Source organism: Botryllus schlosseri, chromosome 8, assembly GCF_051294905.1.
Source record: "Botryllus schlosseri isolate E-star chromosome 8, Bs_hap1, whole genome shotgun sequence".
NCBI classification, from domain to species: Eukaryota; Metazoa; Chordata; class Ascidiacea; order Stolidobranchia; family Styelidae; genus Botryllus; species Botryllus schlosseri.
Genome location: NC_137243.1, coordinates 15,132,705 through 15,151,199, shown reverse-complemented (window position 1 = coordinate 15,151,199; position 18,495 = coordinate 15,132,705). Strand labels below are relative to the sequence as shown.

At 42.4% G+C, this 18,495-nt stretch overlaps 1 protein-coding gene across 8 annotated transcripts in view; it reads left to right on the top strand.

The window, feature by feature from the left end:
- LOC145445274 (protein phosphatase 1 regulatory subunit 12B-like) overlaps positions 1-18,495 on the top strand; it is a 43,922-nt gene that overhangs the window by 16,757 nt on the left and 8,670 nt on the right. For 4 of the 8 annotated variants that reach the window (XM_080323447.1, XM_080323451.1, XM_080323449.1 and 1 more), the window contains 7 exons: positions 1,656-1,715; positions 4,408-4,535; positions 6,789-6,889; positions 7,306-7,507; positions 8,455-8,597; positions 11,992-12,921; positions 13,243-13,302. In XM_080323447.1, the coding sequence (XP_080179573.1) occupies positions 1,656-1,715; positions 4,408-4,535; positions 6,789-6,889; positions 7,306-7,507; positions 8,455-8,597; positions 11,992-12,921; positions 13,243-13,302 (1,624 nt within the window). The remainder of the gene's footprint in view (positions 1-1,655; positions 1,716-4,407; positions 4,536-6,788; positions 6,890-7,305; positions 7,508-8,454; positions 8,598-11,991; positions 12,922-13,242; positions 13,303-18,495) is intronic. The other 4 variants (XM_080323448.1, XM_080323452.1, XM_080323450.1 and 1 more) reach the window with 2 other exon arrangements.

The window sequence follows — 18,495 nt, the reverse complement described above, 5'->3', positions numbered from 1 at the left end:
AAGTAGAAGTAATGCCGAAATTTCTACTCCAGTAGAAGTAGGAGTGGTGGTTCGTAAGTAAGTAAGTAGGTATTATACGTCTATTTTTGCCTACAAAACTGAAAACTGTCAAGTAGAAATAGAAGTAGTCTAAAATCATAACTACTTGAAAAGTAGTGCGAGTAGGCGAAATCTACTTCAAGTTTTCAAAAAGTAGAAGTACTTCGTTACTGACCACCTCCGGTTATAACTACATGTAACGGTGAAATAGCTGCCTCTTTGCGACCGCAAGTAGAGTGATGCTACGTGTCCTCAAAAATAATGATATACTTACTGAGCGTGATTATATCAACGTCCTCTGCAGACGTGCCAACAGTTGATCGCAGATATGTGAAGGCTTCGACGCTCCTGCAGCGGGAAGAATGTATCGAAACATTTGAAAGTATAATTCTCGTCAACAAAAATTCTGTACTGCCAAGAGCGTATTAATTCCGTTACTTGAAAAGATATGTTCTCTGTACTCGAATCATTACAATTAATACTCAAGTCGGAGTTGTGTACTCGAATTGAATTGCTGTGCCCTGTATAGTTGATTCTGCAACAGAATCCGGGTGCTGTAGCTCTAATCGCGCGCCGTTCACTATTTGATGAGTGATGGAATAGGTTTGACTGCGATGTGTTGCATCCAATAAAACTGCAGCAATGTGAAGGACTATCCTCCCAAGGCCTCTTCAACTCAGTACTGTAGCACTAACAGAAAGATGGTAGACACGATGCGTTAGTGCTGATTGCGTAACTTGTGATTGTGTTTTGAGATTTATCTTTGACTGTTGTTTTGACTTGCATGGAGTTGCCACATCCGTCAGTATACTGTCGACTTTGCATCAACGTTAGCTCAAGGTATCACCACTAGTACGGTGGAAATACCTCTGTCCAACATAGCATTGTGTGGTCAGGAGCTTCAACTTCTGTGAATTTTTAGATTAACTGTTTGGATGTGCTCCTTATCTAACGATACTTGGTTCCTACATCTTCTTTCCTGTTTTCTGTAAAGTACTGGTAATCGCTTGGTAGACTCTGACATCCAGGGAAGATAGTTTTTTTTTACCTTGGTTTTCTCTTTGTCTACTAGCCTTGCGCAAATTCCTGACAATATGTAGTTTGAAGTGGGCTATAGTCGGTAAACTTATAATGATATAAATTGATAACCTCCAGAACAAGGTAATAACATAGTTTGCATGGTGTTTTTATATCTGGTGGCAAAGGATTTTGATTTCGTGACACGAAGGCAGAAACTGCGGTGTGTGTCAGCTTACAATCATTCTTACAATCATTTTATGGTGTTTATCCATTAATATACCTTCTGATAGCTGTTGAGACTGCAGTGAATTAACATTTTAAACATTTTTTATCGTACTGGTAGGTGTGTCTTTATAGAAAGATGAGCCTTTCATTTACAAATTGCCAACTAAATGTAGTATTCAATGCATGCCAGTGTGGTAGCATTAGCCAAGGATACATGCCGCTTGACAGAAATAACCAATTCATTCATCTCTGCTGATGTTATAAGTAGATGAAATTCCTCGGTCATACCTTGACTGGGTTTGATGAATTTTTTTTTATATAAAATTAACCCCAGCTATAGTCGATTTCTAATTTATCACTTTTCATTGTAGCAGTGTGTCAGAAAACCAGAATGAAAAGCCCACAGATATCGCCAGCAACAAGATCGCCGAGTGAGTACTTACTCCTTCCTATCTGTGTCATTTAGGGTTTGTTTTCCTGAAAAACGGATAACTCATAAACCCGTCGTAAAACATACCTTTTGAAAGACTTTTATGCCAGTACATGATTTCTTGTTATCTGGAGTCATTGACTATGATGCACACATGACCGGTAAGCGTTGGGTAAACACCTATATGCGACCTGTTGTTTCTTATCGATCGTCAGAAACTCGCCATCTCAAGATTATTTAGCCGTTGAAATTTCAGTCAGCTGTTGAATCATATGATCAATAGGGTTGTCCATAATTTGGAAAATCTCAAAATTTATGCGTATCCATGACTCATTCTATAGATTATAGTTAAAAAACGTCAATGAACCTGCAATAAGCTCACGGGAAAGTTTTTAACATTTGTCTAAATGCGTTTGAAAGTAGCTGCCGTAGAGTGGGCGTGTCAGCGACCATAGTACGGCAAGCAGACTAGTAATCACGAAATCACGGCATTTGATTAGCTAATCTGCTACGCTTCACTGATCACGACATAGGCGGCTTGTTGATCAGCTGGTCAAGGAATCGGCTAACGGCGGTGATTCTGTAAGCGCATTGTAGGTTGGTCCGCCAATCATGATTTAGGATTAATTCAGAACATGTTGAGTAACGAGACACAAGATGAACAAAGAACAGCTGCTTCACAATATCTTTAAATACATGACATGATGGCGTATTGTGAAGATAACCGTTGTAGCCTGTATATGCCTTGATTTCATTGATGGAAAGCACAAAAACAAGCGGAAAAATATTGCAAAGGTGCTTATACAAGTGGCAAACGAATTTCTAGTTACAGAGGGGATGTACCATCATTGAATACAAATATAAAGCTTGACATTGACACTACTTTGTCTGATCTTATTAGGCTGTTGTCGTGGTATATAATTGAAGTCTTGAATGCTGTAAGGGCTGGATGAATCTGTCATTTATGCTTGACACTTGTCAGATTATTGCAGCATAATGAATCATACCCGCAAGTGCTGTAGAAGTCCTCAATGATGCCGCGAAAAGAGGTCTAAAGATAAACACAGACTATGCTGGTAGGACCAGCAAAAAGACAGTTTGCTTGCATTGCATAGCATGTCCTTAATGAATCTTAGATCATTACCGGCTCCATCACGACTATAATGCTTGAATCAAACCAGACATGGACATAAAAATGATGTATTGAAGCGGTGTGGTAGTTACAGTCTTCTTCAGAAATCCAATATAAGCTACCTGGTCGGCCCACATATCTTCTGAGCATACAGGATTGTGTCCAGAATCCATATCACATGGTATGCTACACCAGTTTGGCGATGTCTAATACACCTTACCTGCACCCAGAAAAACAGGACCACTTGATGTAATCTCAAGAATATCAGATATGTAGGCTATTTCTGGTATCTATGCTTACTTCTATAAGTTCACAATCATTCGCTGTTTCACCTCTGTCATGCCTGCAATAGGTTATTGTTGCACTAAAGCTATCGGTACCTAGTTTTAACACTAAAACATTCAATGACCAGATGTCTTATTTAATTATTAAATCACCAACGTACAATGCGCTTTCAGAATCATTGCCGTTAGCGAACTTCTTGAACTAGTATAAGCACATAATCAGCAAGCCGCTGTGGTCGTGACCATTCAAGCATAGCTGATTAACCAATCAAGAGACTTGATTTCGTGATTGCTAGTCTTCTCGCCGTTCTATGGTCGCTAACACGCCCACTCTACGGCAGCTATTTTCAAACGCATTTAGACAAATGTTAAGGACTTTCCTATGAGCTTATTGCAGGTCCATTGATGTTTTTTGTCAATAATCTACAAAATGAGACATGGATACGCATCTTTTTTGAGATTTTCCAAATTATGGACAACCCTAATGATCAATCACGAGCGATTTCGATAATGCTAGTTGTTTTTTTGATTATGATGCCATCCATCTTGTGACTTGTTGAATCTATCGTAATAGGCTAGTGAAACGGACACTTTGTACGTATAGCCATTACTATTCTTCCACTAGAAAAATCAAAAATACCTGGCAATTTGCATGATAATGCCTAGCCTTTAGATATTAGACTGTGATGTTGTAATGTTGATATTATGAATCTCACTCTTTGCTCAATAATGATGAAAGTGCTGTTGCGTGCCTTGTCTCGCATTTGATTAGTCCGAAGTTTCGAACACTCTTCTTCTGTGGTTAGGGCACTGGTCTTGCAATCTGCAGGCCTGGTTCCAAATCGCACCGGCGACTGACAGCCCTGTGGCAACACCTAGCCACTGGCAAGCTCGATCCATGACAGTGCCGGACCCTAGCCCTTGTAGGGTTGCGGCAGATCCGACATAGGGTGGTGAACTTCGGAAATGAAATTACTTGAGGCAAAGCTCCTGTCCCAGATCTTCATAGCGGCTGCTAGGGGTATACTGTACTCTATGATGTCAAACCAGCTGCGGGCCGCAGAATATGACCACCAATTGGGTGCCCCAGCCCTATCCCGACTACATTATTACACTGGCTTACATACCAAGTGCAAAGAGCAGCGAAACTTATATTTTCGCATTGATAAATGCAGCATTGATGTTCTTTCGTAATAATGATGCAGTAGTTATTTCATTTCTGTTAAATTCACTAACAACTGTCGAAACAGCGCACTTATTTTATCTGTTTTTCATAGGGAAAGCGAAGCGGATAAGAGACGCTCGCATCTTCAGCCCGTTGCAGACGAAGAGGCAGAAGCCAAGAGGAGAATCCGTTCAAGGAGGGAGAGACAAACTCGGAGATCCACTCAAGGCGTTACTCTAGGTGCGTTAACCAGCGACATACCGGTAGCAAATCATGTGCGGCATGTCCCCGTATTGGTGAAAGGTGTTCGCCCCGCCAATTTCCTCCACTCGAGTCTGTATCCGTTCCTTAGTTTTAATTCACGGATATAAAGTCATCTTTTTGTTGCTTACAAATTGAATCTCCGAGTTAAAAACCGAATACGTAAGTAGAATTAGTCATAACTTGGTAGCAGACATGGGGTGATTACTTCATGAATGTAATCGATTACGATTACTTCTGAATCACGCGATTACGATTACAATTACAGCAAAATCCGGAAGTAGTCGATTACGATTACATTCATTTTGCTTCTCAGAACTAATCTTAGAAGATATATTGGAAGACAATATAAGGAATTAAGGATTGCGATGAAAAGGCCTAATGAAATAACAACTTTATTCTTTATAAATGAGACGTCATTTGCTTGTTACGTCATAATGTACTCATTGCCCCCATAGCGAACGATTTATCGCACCCAATGATTTGCATTCTTCCTGGTTCGTAACTGTCGCACCCCAAACTCCCCAATAGGGTTGGAAGCGAGCTCGAAGGGGAGTCAAAAGTATTTCATAAATCAACATAAATTATAGAGTATTTTCGAGAGATTATATTAACTTGGGAGTTCTCTTTGATTTAGTGTCTCTAGATGGCTTGATTTTGAAATGCATACCTCTCCCCCTCAAGAAAAAAGCATGACTTATAGGAGTAGGCATTTCGGTGCCGGTTATTACCGTGCCATAACACACCAAAGGACATATGCAGTTTTGACTAACATCCGACTCCACGAGGTGTGCTGTCAAAGACCTTGGCCGGAACTTTAGGTATGTGTGATGTGTCCTATGCAAAAGTCGCGCTGGGTGGGCGTGACGAATAGTACTGTCATTCCCATCTCAGCCCCACAAATCAAATGTCACCCGGCGCACCCCTAAGGAATGAAGACATGACAATTTGTGTGTGCGTCTCACGAAAGTTTTTCTTTTAGTCTGCTGCGTTTGGGCGACTACAATATCTTTTGATTATGTAACAGGTAACTAATCAACAACATACAATAATATAGTTAGAACAACAAACCAGAAGTTATAATTATCAATTACGTGTCCTCAGCTCTTCAGGTAAATCCGACCATCGGGGGGGGGGGCGGGCTGGGAGAGTAATGATATAATGGAATTACCAATATTATTTACGAAATGCATTCATCAACTTGAAAAATGACCAGGACATTCCTATGGGGCCCAAGACCAACTTTTAGAGCGGGGGACGAATTGCTACTTTGGTCCTGATTCTAGCTATAACCCACAATTTACCTAGTGTAGAAGCGGGTGGCTATGGCGGCAGGTTCGAATGTTAAGTAAAGAATTGCGAAATATTGATTGGCGCCCGTTTCAGTCATATGAGAATAAGATAAAGCTAACATACTATTATACCGTCCACCTAATACATATACTACAAGCTCTGTTATGATATACATCAGCAGCTGTTGATTTAATGCTTCGTTGTGGAAATCGAAATGTTTCATCTGATGAGTACAAAATTTCAAATCTTTGTCGGGCGTTTTTACGTACGTACGTAGGCCTACTGCTCGCCAACCAGCAACGGTCAAACTGCGTTCAACTATAGATTACTAACCTACGGAAGCCACCGGTTAGTAATCCAAAGCGTAATTAAGCATAACCTAGCATCAATATATAAGTTACAATTTGGAACTAGGAAGAGTGGTGATTATTATCCTGCAGCGAGGTAGTGGCGTCTGGGGTGTATTGATAACCTGATATGCGGCATAGCGAGTATTCTTTCAATCGCGCTACAGTGTGCATCGAATAACTATTTGCTACATGTAGATACGTCTTACGCAATGACGAGCAAGGATAATACTTCTGACGTAATAATGACCAGTGGCGTTTGAAAATCATACGTTTGTGCTATCACTAACGTGGCAAAATATCTCTTCCATGTTCACGAATGTTCAGTTTATGTCATAATCCTTGTACAAATAAAAAGTAATTGTTCTTTCACAAAGAAATCGATTAGATATGGGAAGTAGTCGATTACGATTACGATTACTTTAGAATTTTTTTGAATGTAATCGATTGCGATTACGATTACTTGAAAATGCTGTAATTGTAGTAATCGATTGCGATTACTAATTGCGATGACCCCATGTCTGCTTGGTAGTATGCTGCTTTTGCCGTTTTGCTGCTTCTGTGCCATTAACTGGATTGTCTATTTTTTCAGATGTGTACGAGGAAGCAATGAATTATATCGGACTCATGAAAACAAAACAACATTCTGTGGACAAGGCGGATTCATCATCGGACCTGACGAAATCTAAAAATGTAATTATTTTATTATATTCGACTTATTCGTTCCATTGCTTTTGGTAGGGTGTCGAAACTCTCTATTTTGAGTTTCGATTAGGGAAAAAGTTTGCTGCCTACTCCAGCGGTAATTCTATTTGAACAGTGTCGTAAGCCAAGTACTCGTTGCTTCCCAGATTTTGCGGAGTTGAAGGTACTTATTGTACTCGGACTTATTGATTTATCATAATACTATGACTCGAACTCGACCCTCTACTCGCGCTTGACTCGGTGGTGATTCGAAAATGACTCGAGTCAAACCTATAACAGTGAGATTGACTTGTGACTGGGACCTTGTGACTAGCTTACAAGCCTTCGACCAAAAGGAATTTCCTCCAACTGATGCAATCTCGATTACGGCACGGATATTTCTACATTTTCTGTCTCGTCTACAGGACTCCACGTCGAATTTACAGAAGCGCGACGATGCTCAGTCGTCAACGACTGCCGGCGCTGGCACGCCGGTCGCGGCTCTACCGTCGGGCTACATACCGTCAGATCAGAGAGTGAAAAGTAACGACGCGGCCGAAACGAAGACGTCGAGTTTACCAGTTCCGAGTATTAATGTGGAAGCAACCGCTTCTGATGACGACAAAGGTGAGCCAGCCCGTCTTCTTTGCGGAAACGATCGAAAATTTTTTGTTAATTTATTGTGGTTTTGTCGGTAGCTTTAATGGTGGCACAAGGATTTGAGTAGCATAATCTGAATCCATTATTAATTCAAATGATTCTAGATACACGAAAACTATAGTTTCTGTAGTATTTTCCACTGCGGGACCCTTGAAACCAGTTTTCCCTCTAATTTTTCACGAGTCCGCGAGCACTCACCAACTCGCTGCGCGGTCCCTTGGACAACAGTCCGTAACGACAAAAAAAAACGGTCATCACTTTGATTGGATTGTCGAACTACCCACTTTTTTTTAATTGTGTGGTGTTGACTAAAAAAGAAAGGTACGCACGCTATCTAAGTCTTGATCAACTTGCAGCATTGTCAGATAGTAGCCTACAATGAAATAAACATGCTCAAATAATACTTAACTATCTTTAATGTGATATAGAACAGGCGCTATATTCTTTGTGGATGCATAAAAGGTAGGCCTGCATGTTTGAGCTTTCCACATAATTCATGCTGCTATGACATCATATTGAGTGATACTCGAGTCACTCCGGTACTCATATTTTCCAGCCTTGGTGGCAAGCTGTACTTATACAAACTACACTTTTCCACGACTCTCGAACACACCATTCGTTATTTCGGGAAAGAAGGAATATCGTAATTAAAAGAGCGATTGCTCATTGTTCGTTGATCTCATTTCGTGCTATTGGATGAAATCATATCGAAAGTCGGTGTGCTAATATTGTGTAGGCCTATATTGCTGATGTGAAACACTGAAAACTGGACATCCGTCATCTGTGTATATGTTTTGAATGTGTATAGTGTCTACTGGATTAATTCCAAGGGTATGCAAATACATTCGTAGTGATGATGAGTTTACATTGCCGTATATCCCCAGTTTGTGTCAATGTGTCCGCTTTTTCGTCAGGAGACACGTCGGCCTCGGACGCCAGCGCAACCACCGCAGCTAACCGCAAGTCCGCCGCGCAGCAACGCAGGAGAAACCGGAGCCAGCGACGGTCGACCGGGATACCCGACGTGAAGCCGTCTCTGTCATCCACGGAGCCGGAGGTTCGTCCTCGTAAAAATGTTCCCGTTTTCTTGCGAGTGTTCTGCCCGTGTACTATATGAGAAGGGGCCCCCCGCCTATAGAAAACTCGCGATGAGTCGTAGGGTCGACTGCAGAAATTTCAGATTTCACTCGTTAGCGTTTCATTATTGTGCATTGACGGAACTGGACAAGACGGGATGTTTTTCAAAATTCCTGTTTTCGAGTGTAGCAACGAGCACATCGCGACGAGCATATTATAGTGACGAGACCACGTATTTTTTCTTGCATTAATTATATGATTACCACATTTTCAATTTGCTATTTTATGGTTTACTGGTGAATTAGGCATTAGAAATATAATAACTGTCATTATTATGAAAATATGAAGTAATGTTGTATAACTAACTTTCAAAATGAATGTGCACTTGGTAAATTTGGCACTTGGTATGTATAGTATATAGTAATGCCGAATTCACCAGTAACGTATGTTTAGTCGGAGCGCGTGGATACGTGCGCCAAGTATTTTTAGACAAGCCTACCTCTTTGTACTCGGAAGACCACCAGGTTCTCAGTGCTTCCTTACCTTTTCTCTCTACGGTCACGCAAGCAAAACAGGTCTGCGCTTTGTCAGGCGATTTTTTTTCTTCTACTCATCCATCGCAGCGGAGTGCATGCAGCTCGTAATACACACTAACACTAACAAGTTCTATTAAAAAATATTTTATTAAAAATTCGATATCTAATCCATTTCCTGCGCCTTTGTGTGTTGTTGCGGTGTTTTCATGCATGACTTTGCCTGGGGTTGTTTCGTGGGGTTTTGGGGTTACGCCGGTGGTCCTGCTGAGGTTTCGAAGCCCCTGACACGCTTGCTCACGTATCACAGACGGAGAACGACGCCGTCAAAGACACTGTTGTCGGGGATAATACGGAAGAGACCAGGTTTGACGCTGTCGCGGGCAGCGATTCTCCGAGATTTCGAAGACGCCGGGTCCCGCCCGGCCGGCCTAAACTGCCGACGGAGTTTGCCGGGGCAGTTGTGTATAAATCGGACCGGGCGGTGTTGAAGAAAGGCGTGCCGGATCGAGTGCGGGGAAAGGGTGACGGGCGGGCCGGGCGTCCCAAATTGCCAGACGCGTTCCTGTCCGGGGAGATTTACAAGAGTCAAGGCGTAGACTTGACGGGGCAACGAAAAACTCCGCTGGCCGAACGGGTGAAGAGAATGGTCCGGGATGTGGAATCGTTGGAGGATGATGAAAGGCATCGACGCCTTGTCGACAGATTGTCGTCGCGTATTGGGAGGAAAAACGAGAAAAAACAGGAAACTGGATCAGAAATTAAGCAGAGAGAACAAAAAACAGATGAAATTATACCGCAAAAACCTGTGAAATCGAATCTACTCGCTGTCGAGCATTCCGACGAAAACAATGATCACAGGACCGCCATGGAATTGGACCAGCCTCCCATACCGACGATGAGAAGAAGGGCGCCGCCACGTTCAGATCTTGTGAAAATGTTTGCGTTGCACACCCCGGGCGCTGAGAAATCTCAAAATTTAACTCACGGGGCGTTTGTCAGTGGTGCGAACACCCCAACAGTGGCCGTTGAAAAATCTGCAGAAAAGGGAGCGGAAATTCGTAAAGACGACAGTGTCACGACCCCGTCTCCCGTCCGGCCCAGTGTCGAATCCGTTAGCGCTAGGGTGGCGGACACGGGTGACAGCGACCCTGGCTTGCTATCGAAAGTGCTAGCTGGATGTGTGGCTGTGTGTGTTGTGTCGGCCGCGGTCTACTATGCATTCATGTGAAAATTCGGTGTTGGTGTGTTTGCGATAAGTTTGTTTTTTCGCTTTGTAATAGCATGCCTGTACTCTTGATTCCAATCATACTGTGCACTTCGATGTCGCCACGCGTTTCATCTGTCAGGTCGAGATGAATCGGGCATCAGAACTGAATGCGGGCCTTGAAATAAGATTCTTTCCGATCCGGGCTCTCGCTAATGATAATTTTGTTGAGTTGATGAAGATTTCAATTGAAATCGGATTGAAATCCGGACTCGGGCGTATACTTTTCTGAATCGGATTTATCGGGTCCTCAACATTGATTGTGTTCCAGCGACCCCGTCAGCACACGAGTTTTAATTAGTTATTTACTCGATAATTTCTGTCATCTTTGCATAGTTTTTTTTTATGTTGTCATCTTCAGCACCGACGTACAGGCACTAAGTTGCATATCGAATGTTGCATGGACACTCGTCACACTACGAGTTATATCGCTGTGATGTTTCATTACTTCTAACCGTTGCCACTACGTATTGCACTGACCGGGTCCGGGCCTATCAGCTTGCGTGTTATAGTCGATAATTTAGATTTGTATTTGTATTCACGGAAATGGTAGAGATTTGCGTGGACTTCATTCTGTGCTGAGACATCCCGCCTGATATTCGAGCTAACAGATTTGCTTCTACAACTTCCCTTTTTTATGAAATGCTGATTTTTGTGTGTTTTCTAATCGGACATCTGTGGCGTCTATTTCCATCAAGACTCGTACTATAATAATCCCGATAGTATTTGTATTCGGAAAATAGATTTCATATCCCGCCCTTTATTCTTCTAATGAGATTTGTTTCTTCAAAGTAGTCGATTCGATTGAGCTCTGCTAGTTTGAGCTCGCTGCCGTCATACAATAGTACTGCGTACCGTTTTGCAATAGGCTGCCCGCGCATGCAATCATTTGTACATTGTGCTCCCATCATTAAATGTGCTGTGAAAAAAAAGTAGCGGATTGCCGAGTGATTGGGCTTGAATTGGTGAATTAGGTGTGTTGGTTCACAGCTTGGCGTAACGAGAGTTGGTGTTTGTCGTCGAAGCTTGTGGTCCGTTGAAATATCTGTGATTCGATTTTACCGATTACCGATATTTTGATTGGAGAAAACGACATTATTTTCGGTGACTCGAACATTGATTGAACCCGTTAGACTTATTGCGAGCGGAATGTTTTTCACAAGTTTTTCGTCATTGAATCCCAATATTCAGACAGGGACTCTGGTAATGTGATGTAATGTTTTTGTGGTAATTACCCCGTACCACTGCTGTAGGAGATGTGTTCCAGAGGAGATAAGTCTTGTAGGTATAAATTGTGTTGTATGTTCCGTCGAGATTTACGCCAAAATCGGATTGCCTATTATAAACTGGTACGGTATACGATTTTCGAGCCATATTCTTGGCATTTACTCGGTTGTTTTCAGGTCTAAGAAAGCTCGTCGAGGAAAATTAATTTAGACGAATGTGTCTTTTTATTTATGATTCCGTGGATGAAACTGATTCCCATCGCATGTGGTTTGATTTATTCCTTTGATTGATCACACATTCTTCCTATTCTGTCATTTCCTATCTCCAATTGATATCATTACCCGCAGGTAGCAAAGCTGAGTGTTATCGAAGAGACCACTGTCAAAAAGAAAGGGGGGATTGCCTCGCGAATTTCACCTTTCACATCGCCGGTGAAAAAGCGATTTTTATCACCAGAACGAGATTTAGAATGGCTGAGGAATTTGAAGAAAGTCACCCGCGGTCGTAACGCCGTACATTCGGCCGGTAAAACCTCCAGCGGTAGACGGTTTACGAACAAAGATGAGTTTAAACGCAAGTCTATAGAGTGTGACCTGCACCCGACAGCTTTGGCAGCGAGAAAGGGAATTAACACACGAGATTTGAGTCCCGTCAGATCGTCCAGTGTTAAGAAACCGTACGGCGGATTGTTCAGCAGGAATTCTTTGTCCACAGAGAAAGGGCCAAGGCACAGTATCTCGAGCCCGAGTTCAACAGTAGGTTACGTTGGACTAGACGAGACTCCCAGAAGACGGCTTAGCTACGATTTAAACTCTCCTCTAGTCAATCCTTACAAAAAATTGAAGGCCCCGAGTCATGATAAACCAGGGTCAACGCCGCCTACCACTGAAAAAATGCTGAGCGTAAAGAAGTCTGCGAGCATGATCAGACAGATAGCAGGACGTTTCCGGTTAGATTCACCTAAAACGAAGTTTTCTGCCGACGTTGGAAACGATAGCGGAGGCAGCGATTTGTTTGAGTTTGAAGGCGTTGCTAGTTCAAGCGGTGACACCCCTAGTAACATCAAGCCGAAGAGCGACAAGGGGTTCAAGCATTCGATGTCGAAATGCAAAAAGCGGGTGAAGCAGGCGTTGTGGCCACCTGTCAGCAGGCTGTATGCGCAGAGCAAGGAAACAAAGCAATGCAAGGTTGACTTGGAGGTAGAGGGCGAACAGGATGTCGTAACCCCAATTGTGAAGGCGGTGAAGGTAGAGAAAGGCTCGGGAGACTGCGTCAAGGTGCCTCGCTTATTATGTGTGATGTGTTGTCTTCTTGCACGCTGGTTTTTGTTCGTGGTTTTGCTCGTGATATTGTTTTGGTTTTGATTTTTTACACTGGCTATTATTTTTATTCTGCTTGCAACCAGTAATTATTCGCGGAATACTTGCGTTTCCTAATTTTTGCCTCCCTGGCAATCATGCCGGCTGGGGGAAAGGCGTGCGGTTTCTGGGAGGTTTTTCGTTACGCTCTTTGACGATTCAGCTTTACCTTTCCTGTCTCATCACATTATTGTTTTGTCACAATGTCTCGTGCATGGTTTCATCCTCGGTCATTTTCAGAATCCCGAACAGGACGAGGAAGAGACGACCGGCAAGGAAGAATCGCAAGAAGCGTCTAAGGTGTGTGGGTGTCTTCTATCTAAGTGGAATGGGATTTTAAGTGGAGAATGCTCGTATCAGATTCTGGATTTAGAGCTTTGACTGCATTTCATCCAGACAGTTGTTTTCAAGTACTAAAATTATACTTCTCTTTCAACTAACAGTTTTATTGTCAACAAGAATTATAGTGGAAGCTTTGGTATCTCAATCAGTCGTATCACAATATCAAAGATACAAAGCTACAGTTGTGATCATACCGCAGTACTGTTACAAAGTGCAATGAGGTTTGGTCGAAAAAATATCAAATTTATCTTGTGGCATTTGGCAAAACTGGCATTTTTCCTCTGTGGTCGCATTAAGAGTACACCTTTAAACTTTCCACATCAACCAAACTCGAGTCAACTCGACTTGAGTCCAATGCTGGATTCAGAATTGAATCACTGCGGCACTCGATTTCACCCAGCCTTGCACTTGATACTGAGCACATTAGATATTTTCATATCCGAATCATGATCTGACTTACAAATGCCGAATTCAACGTGCCTAATACCCCATTCATCCAGTTCCTAGTTATTGCAAACTGCATGTCCGAATTCTGTTTGTAGGAATTTTATTTCAAAGTTCTGTAAAATTCTTCAGAGCCAATCTTTCAAAGGTTAATCCATTCCTATCTCAGATACTCTGCGACTCCGTAGGTACGAGATGTTTTCGTGTGATTACTTCCTAAAAAAATGATCAACACTAGGGTTACCATATTTTGGAAATCTAAAAAGAGGACACTTTTTCAGAATTTTAGACTTGCAAAACCGGAGGAGAATTCTCAAAAATTGGTAAATTTTACCCACTCAGTGGTCGGTTCACTAAAAAGAAGAAAAAAAAAGGTCATCTTTCTCGCTTGGTGCCCAAAATACTGTTTTTCCACTCACATTGTCGGGTGGTTGACTAAAAAAAAACAAGGTCAACTTTCCGCTCAGTTCCCGAAATGCCCGCCAGAGCGTCACTTCGGTTCTGATTTACGGCATCCCAGTCGGATTTTGCTATGTATATAACCAAAATTCTCAAAAAGGAGAACAAAAGGGCGTCCTCCGAGAACACTTTCAGAAAAGTCGAAAAAGAGGACAAATCCTATGGTAACCCTAGTCAACGCCCCTCCAAAGTTGGTTAGTAATGGCGTACTTCTACTATTTGGAACCATACCAATGTTGTTGTGTTTTCATCAATTATATAGTTAACTTGAGAGAGTGAGAGCAAGCATATGTTGATTCATGACAGGTTAAAATCTCCATGGCAGTGTCATCTAGGAGTTTTCTTATATAAGACTTATTTATATAAATATATACACAGTACACGTGCATTAAGTTCCATACGATGATGACAAGCAAAAAATGATATTGATAAGTTGGTGTAATATTGGTATGTCAATGAATTATATGAAATGTCAACCTTATGAACTTATCTGAGATGGAATTATCAAAGGACGTCTAGATAAGGATTGAAATAATTAATAAGTGAAGGGGAGAAAATAACGTTTTTCGGATATATTTACTTCATTCTGTTGAGGAAATAGTAATAAGGTAGGGCAAGTTTTTGTTGCAGTCAAATCCGTGGAAAGTTGTATTTATTTTCCTCAAAAGTTGCACTAAAAAGTTGCATTTATGGACAAGTTCCTTGAAATTATCGGGGATGAGATACCAGAACCGATCCGTTTGCAAGGCACTGTCGCAAAACTCAGTGTTGGCAACTTCAACAAAATCAATAGCCTGAAAAAATTGACCTAGTGAAAATACAGTTTTTGGCGGTCTAGCCTAAATTTATGTCAAACCATAAAGGACCTCAAATTCAAACGACAGTGAAATATTCAAGCGATCTATTTACATATATTGCGAAATATTTCCAGTAAAACATTCTTAATGCTGCATGAAAAATCGAAAAAAGTGGTAAAAAGTTGCATGAAAAAAATGAAGAAAAGTTTCAATAGTTCGCAATATAAGATACCTCCGAACGACTTAAGACACCTTACTACATAACTTCTGAGTATTTAGGTGGCTGATGAAAGCTGTAACAAAAAAGTTGCAAGAACTTGCCCTAGTAATAACCTTCGTCCAGTTGAGCACATGTATCACCAACAACGAGAATGGTTTCAAAAGACACAAATTAGCAGTGCCATTAGCCGTTTAGTCAGCTTGATACAGGCTTGATTTTTAATGTTGCCAGAGGCTTTCAAGGGGTAAGATCCTAATAATCGTTTCTGATTTTATGTTGAGTAATCAAATGTTATTGAAATTATACGAAACGATGGGCACTGCTGGCTCAGGCGTTTCTTCTACCGGGCGGAGCAAGACTGGAGCGTTTAGCGTTGCCCCCGCTGGGATAGAATTTATCTTGGTAGGATCAATCAAGCCAAATAATTCGTAATCTCGAGGCTTTAAGTTACGGGAATTCACTCTGGCGCAAATATATTTCCTAATCCAAATCCTAGTTAACAATATTTATTCAATACCAAAAATATCCTGTAGCATTTCAAGTGCCTCGCGCGGGTAAATCCTCGAGAATCGATGCCGCCGGTACGTTTTTTTCCGTTGTGCTATTCATAACCCCCGCTGCGGCGCGGCTATTACTCACACAATATACGGCAACGTTTTAGTTTTGTGCGTTGCCCGTAATCCGGCCTCGATGATATCATCTAAGTAGGTCAGCTACGGTTGCGGCGGAGTACGATCCGCCACCTGTTGTGACGCTTTGTGCGTCGAACGCGAATTTAGCCAGGAGCGTTGTCCGAGAGAGACCAGACAAAATTGGCTTCCTGCTTTTGGGCAAGTAGCGAAATTGTGGCAATCTGATGGCTACCTTGCCGTGGTGTTTACGATCGTAACGTTGTGGCGATGGGCTAATCGATGTGTCTCGTCGACTTGAGCAAGCGTCGGTGTTTTGAAGTTGGTAGAAAAGCGTATTTTGGATGAAATTTATTGAGAGAAAGCGGATTTGTTATTTTGAGAGTCATTGGCGAAAAGTAGTAAATGCGAGCAATTATACCGACTCGGCTTCGTATTTCAGTTCAGTTCATGCGCGTCGGTTGAATGACATTGCCAGCAGTTGCGTTGCCGGAGGAAGAAACGCTTTTGGCTTCTGTCATTATGACGTCGTATCCGTTTGTTAATTCGCGGGGATTTGTGTACTGCGATGTGATGTCGCTGTTTCCTCGCTTGGAAATGCTCTTATCGGCAGGCCGCAGATTGCAATACGGGTTGTCAGTTTCGTATTGGCAGTGTCGTATTTGCAAGCCGGTAACGAAGTGCTGGTACTTTTCCGGAGTACTCAGTACTAGGTTCTGCCTGCTGGCACTACTCAGCTTTTGATTTTTCATTACTACGACTTCTACGTGACAGTTTTCAGTGAAGGAAAATCTAAGCCTACAATACTCACTTTCTTACTTCGCCTACTTCTTGTACCTGAGTGATTTTTCAAAATCACGATCCACACTTGTAATATGGTCAAATGATCATCGGTTGCAGGACGCGGCTTGGGCCTAATACAGAAACTGGTCAGTGGTCACCTCCTCAATGGGTAGGCTACTTTATTACCTCAAAGGTGTTCGGTTTGTGTCGATCTAAATAGCCAACGTAGTCAGGCCGCAGAGTACTACTCAATTACAAGTAGAAGTAGCAATACCCGTGATATGTCTTCTCACTTCCTACTTTTCAGAATTCAGAGGGTAGTTAGCTAGCATTTGAAGTAAAAAACTTCGGAGGAAAAACTAAAGTAGCCTAATCTAGAAAACTCCACCATTCGAGTATTACATGTAGGCGAAAGCCACCTCAGTGCTCTTGAATAGTAGAAGTACTCCGTTACAAAACTCCTCGAATTCGGTTCGCCCGGGTCCAAATCCGCTTTTGCACGCAGCCGCTGTAAACCGCGGAATTCTGTCGAAAACTAAATCCGTCTCCCGGCCGATTTTGACTTTGTCGCTTCGCCGCGCTCTGTTTGCTTTGAGGCGCGTTATTGTTTCTATCGCCTCGGTGAAGGGCCCTCGACGGCTCATCTCGATATTTGGAAACGCAAGGTTCGATGGCGTATTGCCGTCGCTTTTCGGCACTTCAGAGCAGACCGCGCCGTGTCCGGCTGCGTGGACCGTGGGCGTTTTATTGTATTGATTTTGCGCGGCTTTGGACTTGATATCCCGCCCGAAGTCGGTGCCGCACGTATTGTTCTTGATTTTGCACTGGTTTCGTAACAGGGGTTTATAGGGAATACCAAGGTAGCCAGATTCATGTCGATTGTTAGAGTGTCAGCGACTGTTATGAGCGGGATAATGACCGAGAAGAAGCTTAATATGTCAAATTTTCAGTTTGAGTTGAATCAGTACTAAGAGAGAGTGAGAAAGAGAGAGACAGACTTTATTTTCATTCAATCGAAATATATGAACAGTCAGCGACAATGATGATGCAGAAAGAAAGAATGTCAAACGCAGTACTCAGTTTCAGATAGGAATGGTCAACTAAAGTCTGATCACACCCACATCAAAAAAGTACGCTGTCTCGTGTCTCTACATGACTTTGTCGTGACGCTGGAAATAGTAATCAAAAAATTGAATAACAGTAATTCTACGCAGCTTAAAGCAGTGAGCGTATAATATTGGAAGTAATCTACGGGCTAATTAGGGTAAGAGTGTGATAGTGAACACCAGTTCGTCGAATTTCCGGTTTGAACGCTGTTAACGCTGTCGCCGATAATTCCAAAGCGCCGACTGCCAAGCGGTCGATTCTCGACTAACCAACGAACTAACTAAAACACTAATAGATTCAATTCCCGAAGATTAACATGACTTAGGAGGGTTTCTACCCCCCTCCAAACCCACCCCTGGCTACGTTACTGTTAGCAGTGAAGCAGTGATGACTCAAGGCTAGCAAAGGCTTGCAAGAGCATCGCAGAACAGAACTATGGTATCACGATTCACGTGTTTTCTGGATGTTGTGTTCAGAAACTGGAACTAGAACTACTCAGCGGTTACACTAGTCGTCAGTTAACCGCTAACTAAACTAGATCATTGGTTTGTACGAGTCTGTTAGCGATCCGTTCGATTGGTCCGAATTTAATTGCGCGCAGCCCGCGTGAGGTAATCGACACCGCGCTAGCTTATTCAGGCCGCGGTAATCTTGTAACGAAGACGCCCGAGCCTGGCGGTTTGAACTTCCGCTTCAGCCTGCGAGCTACAAT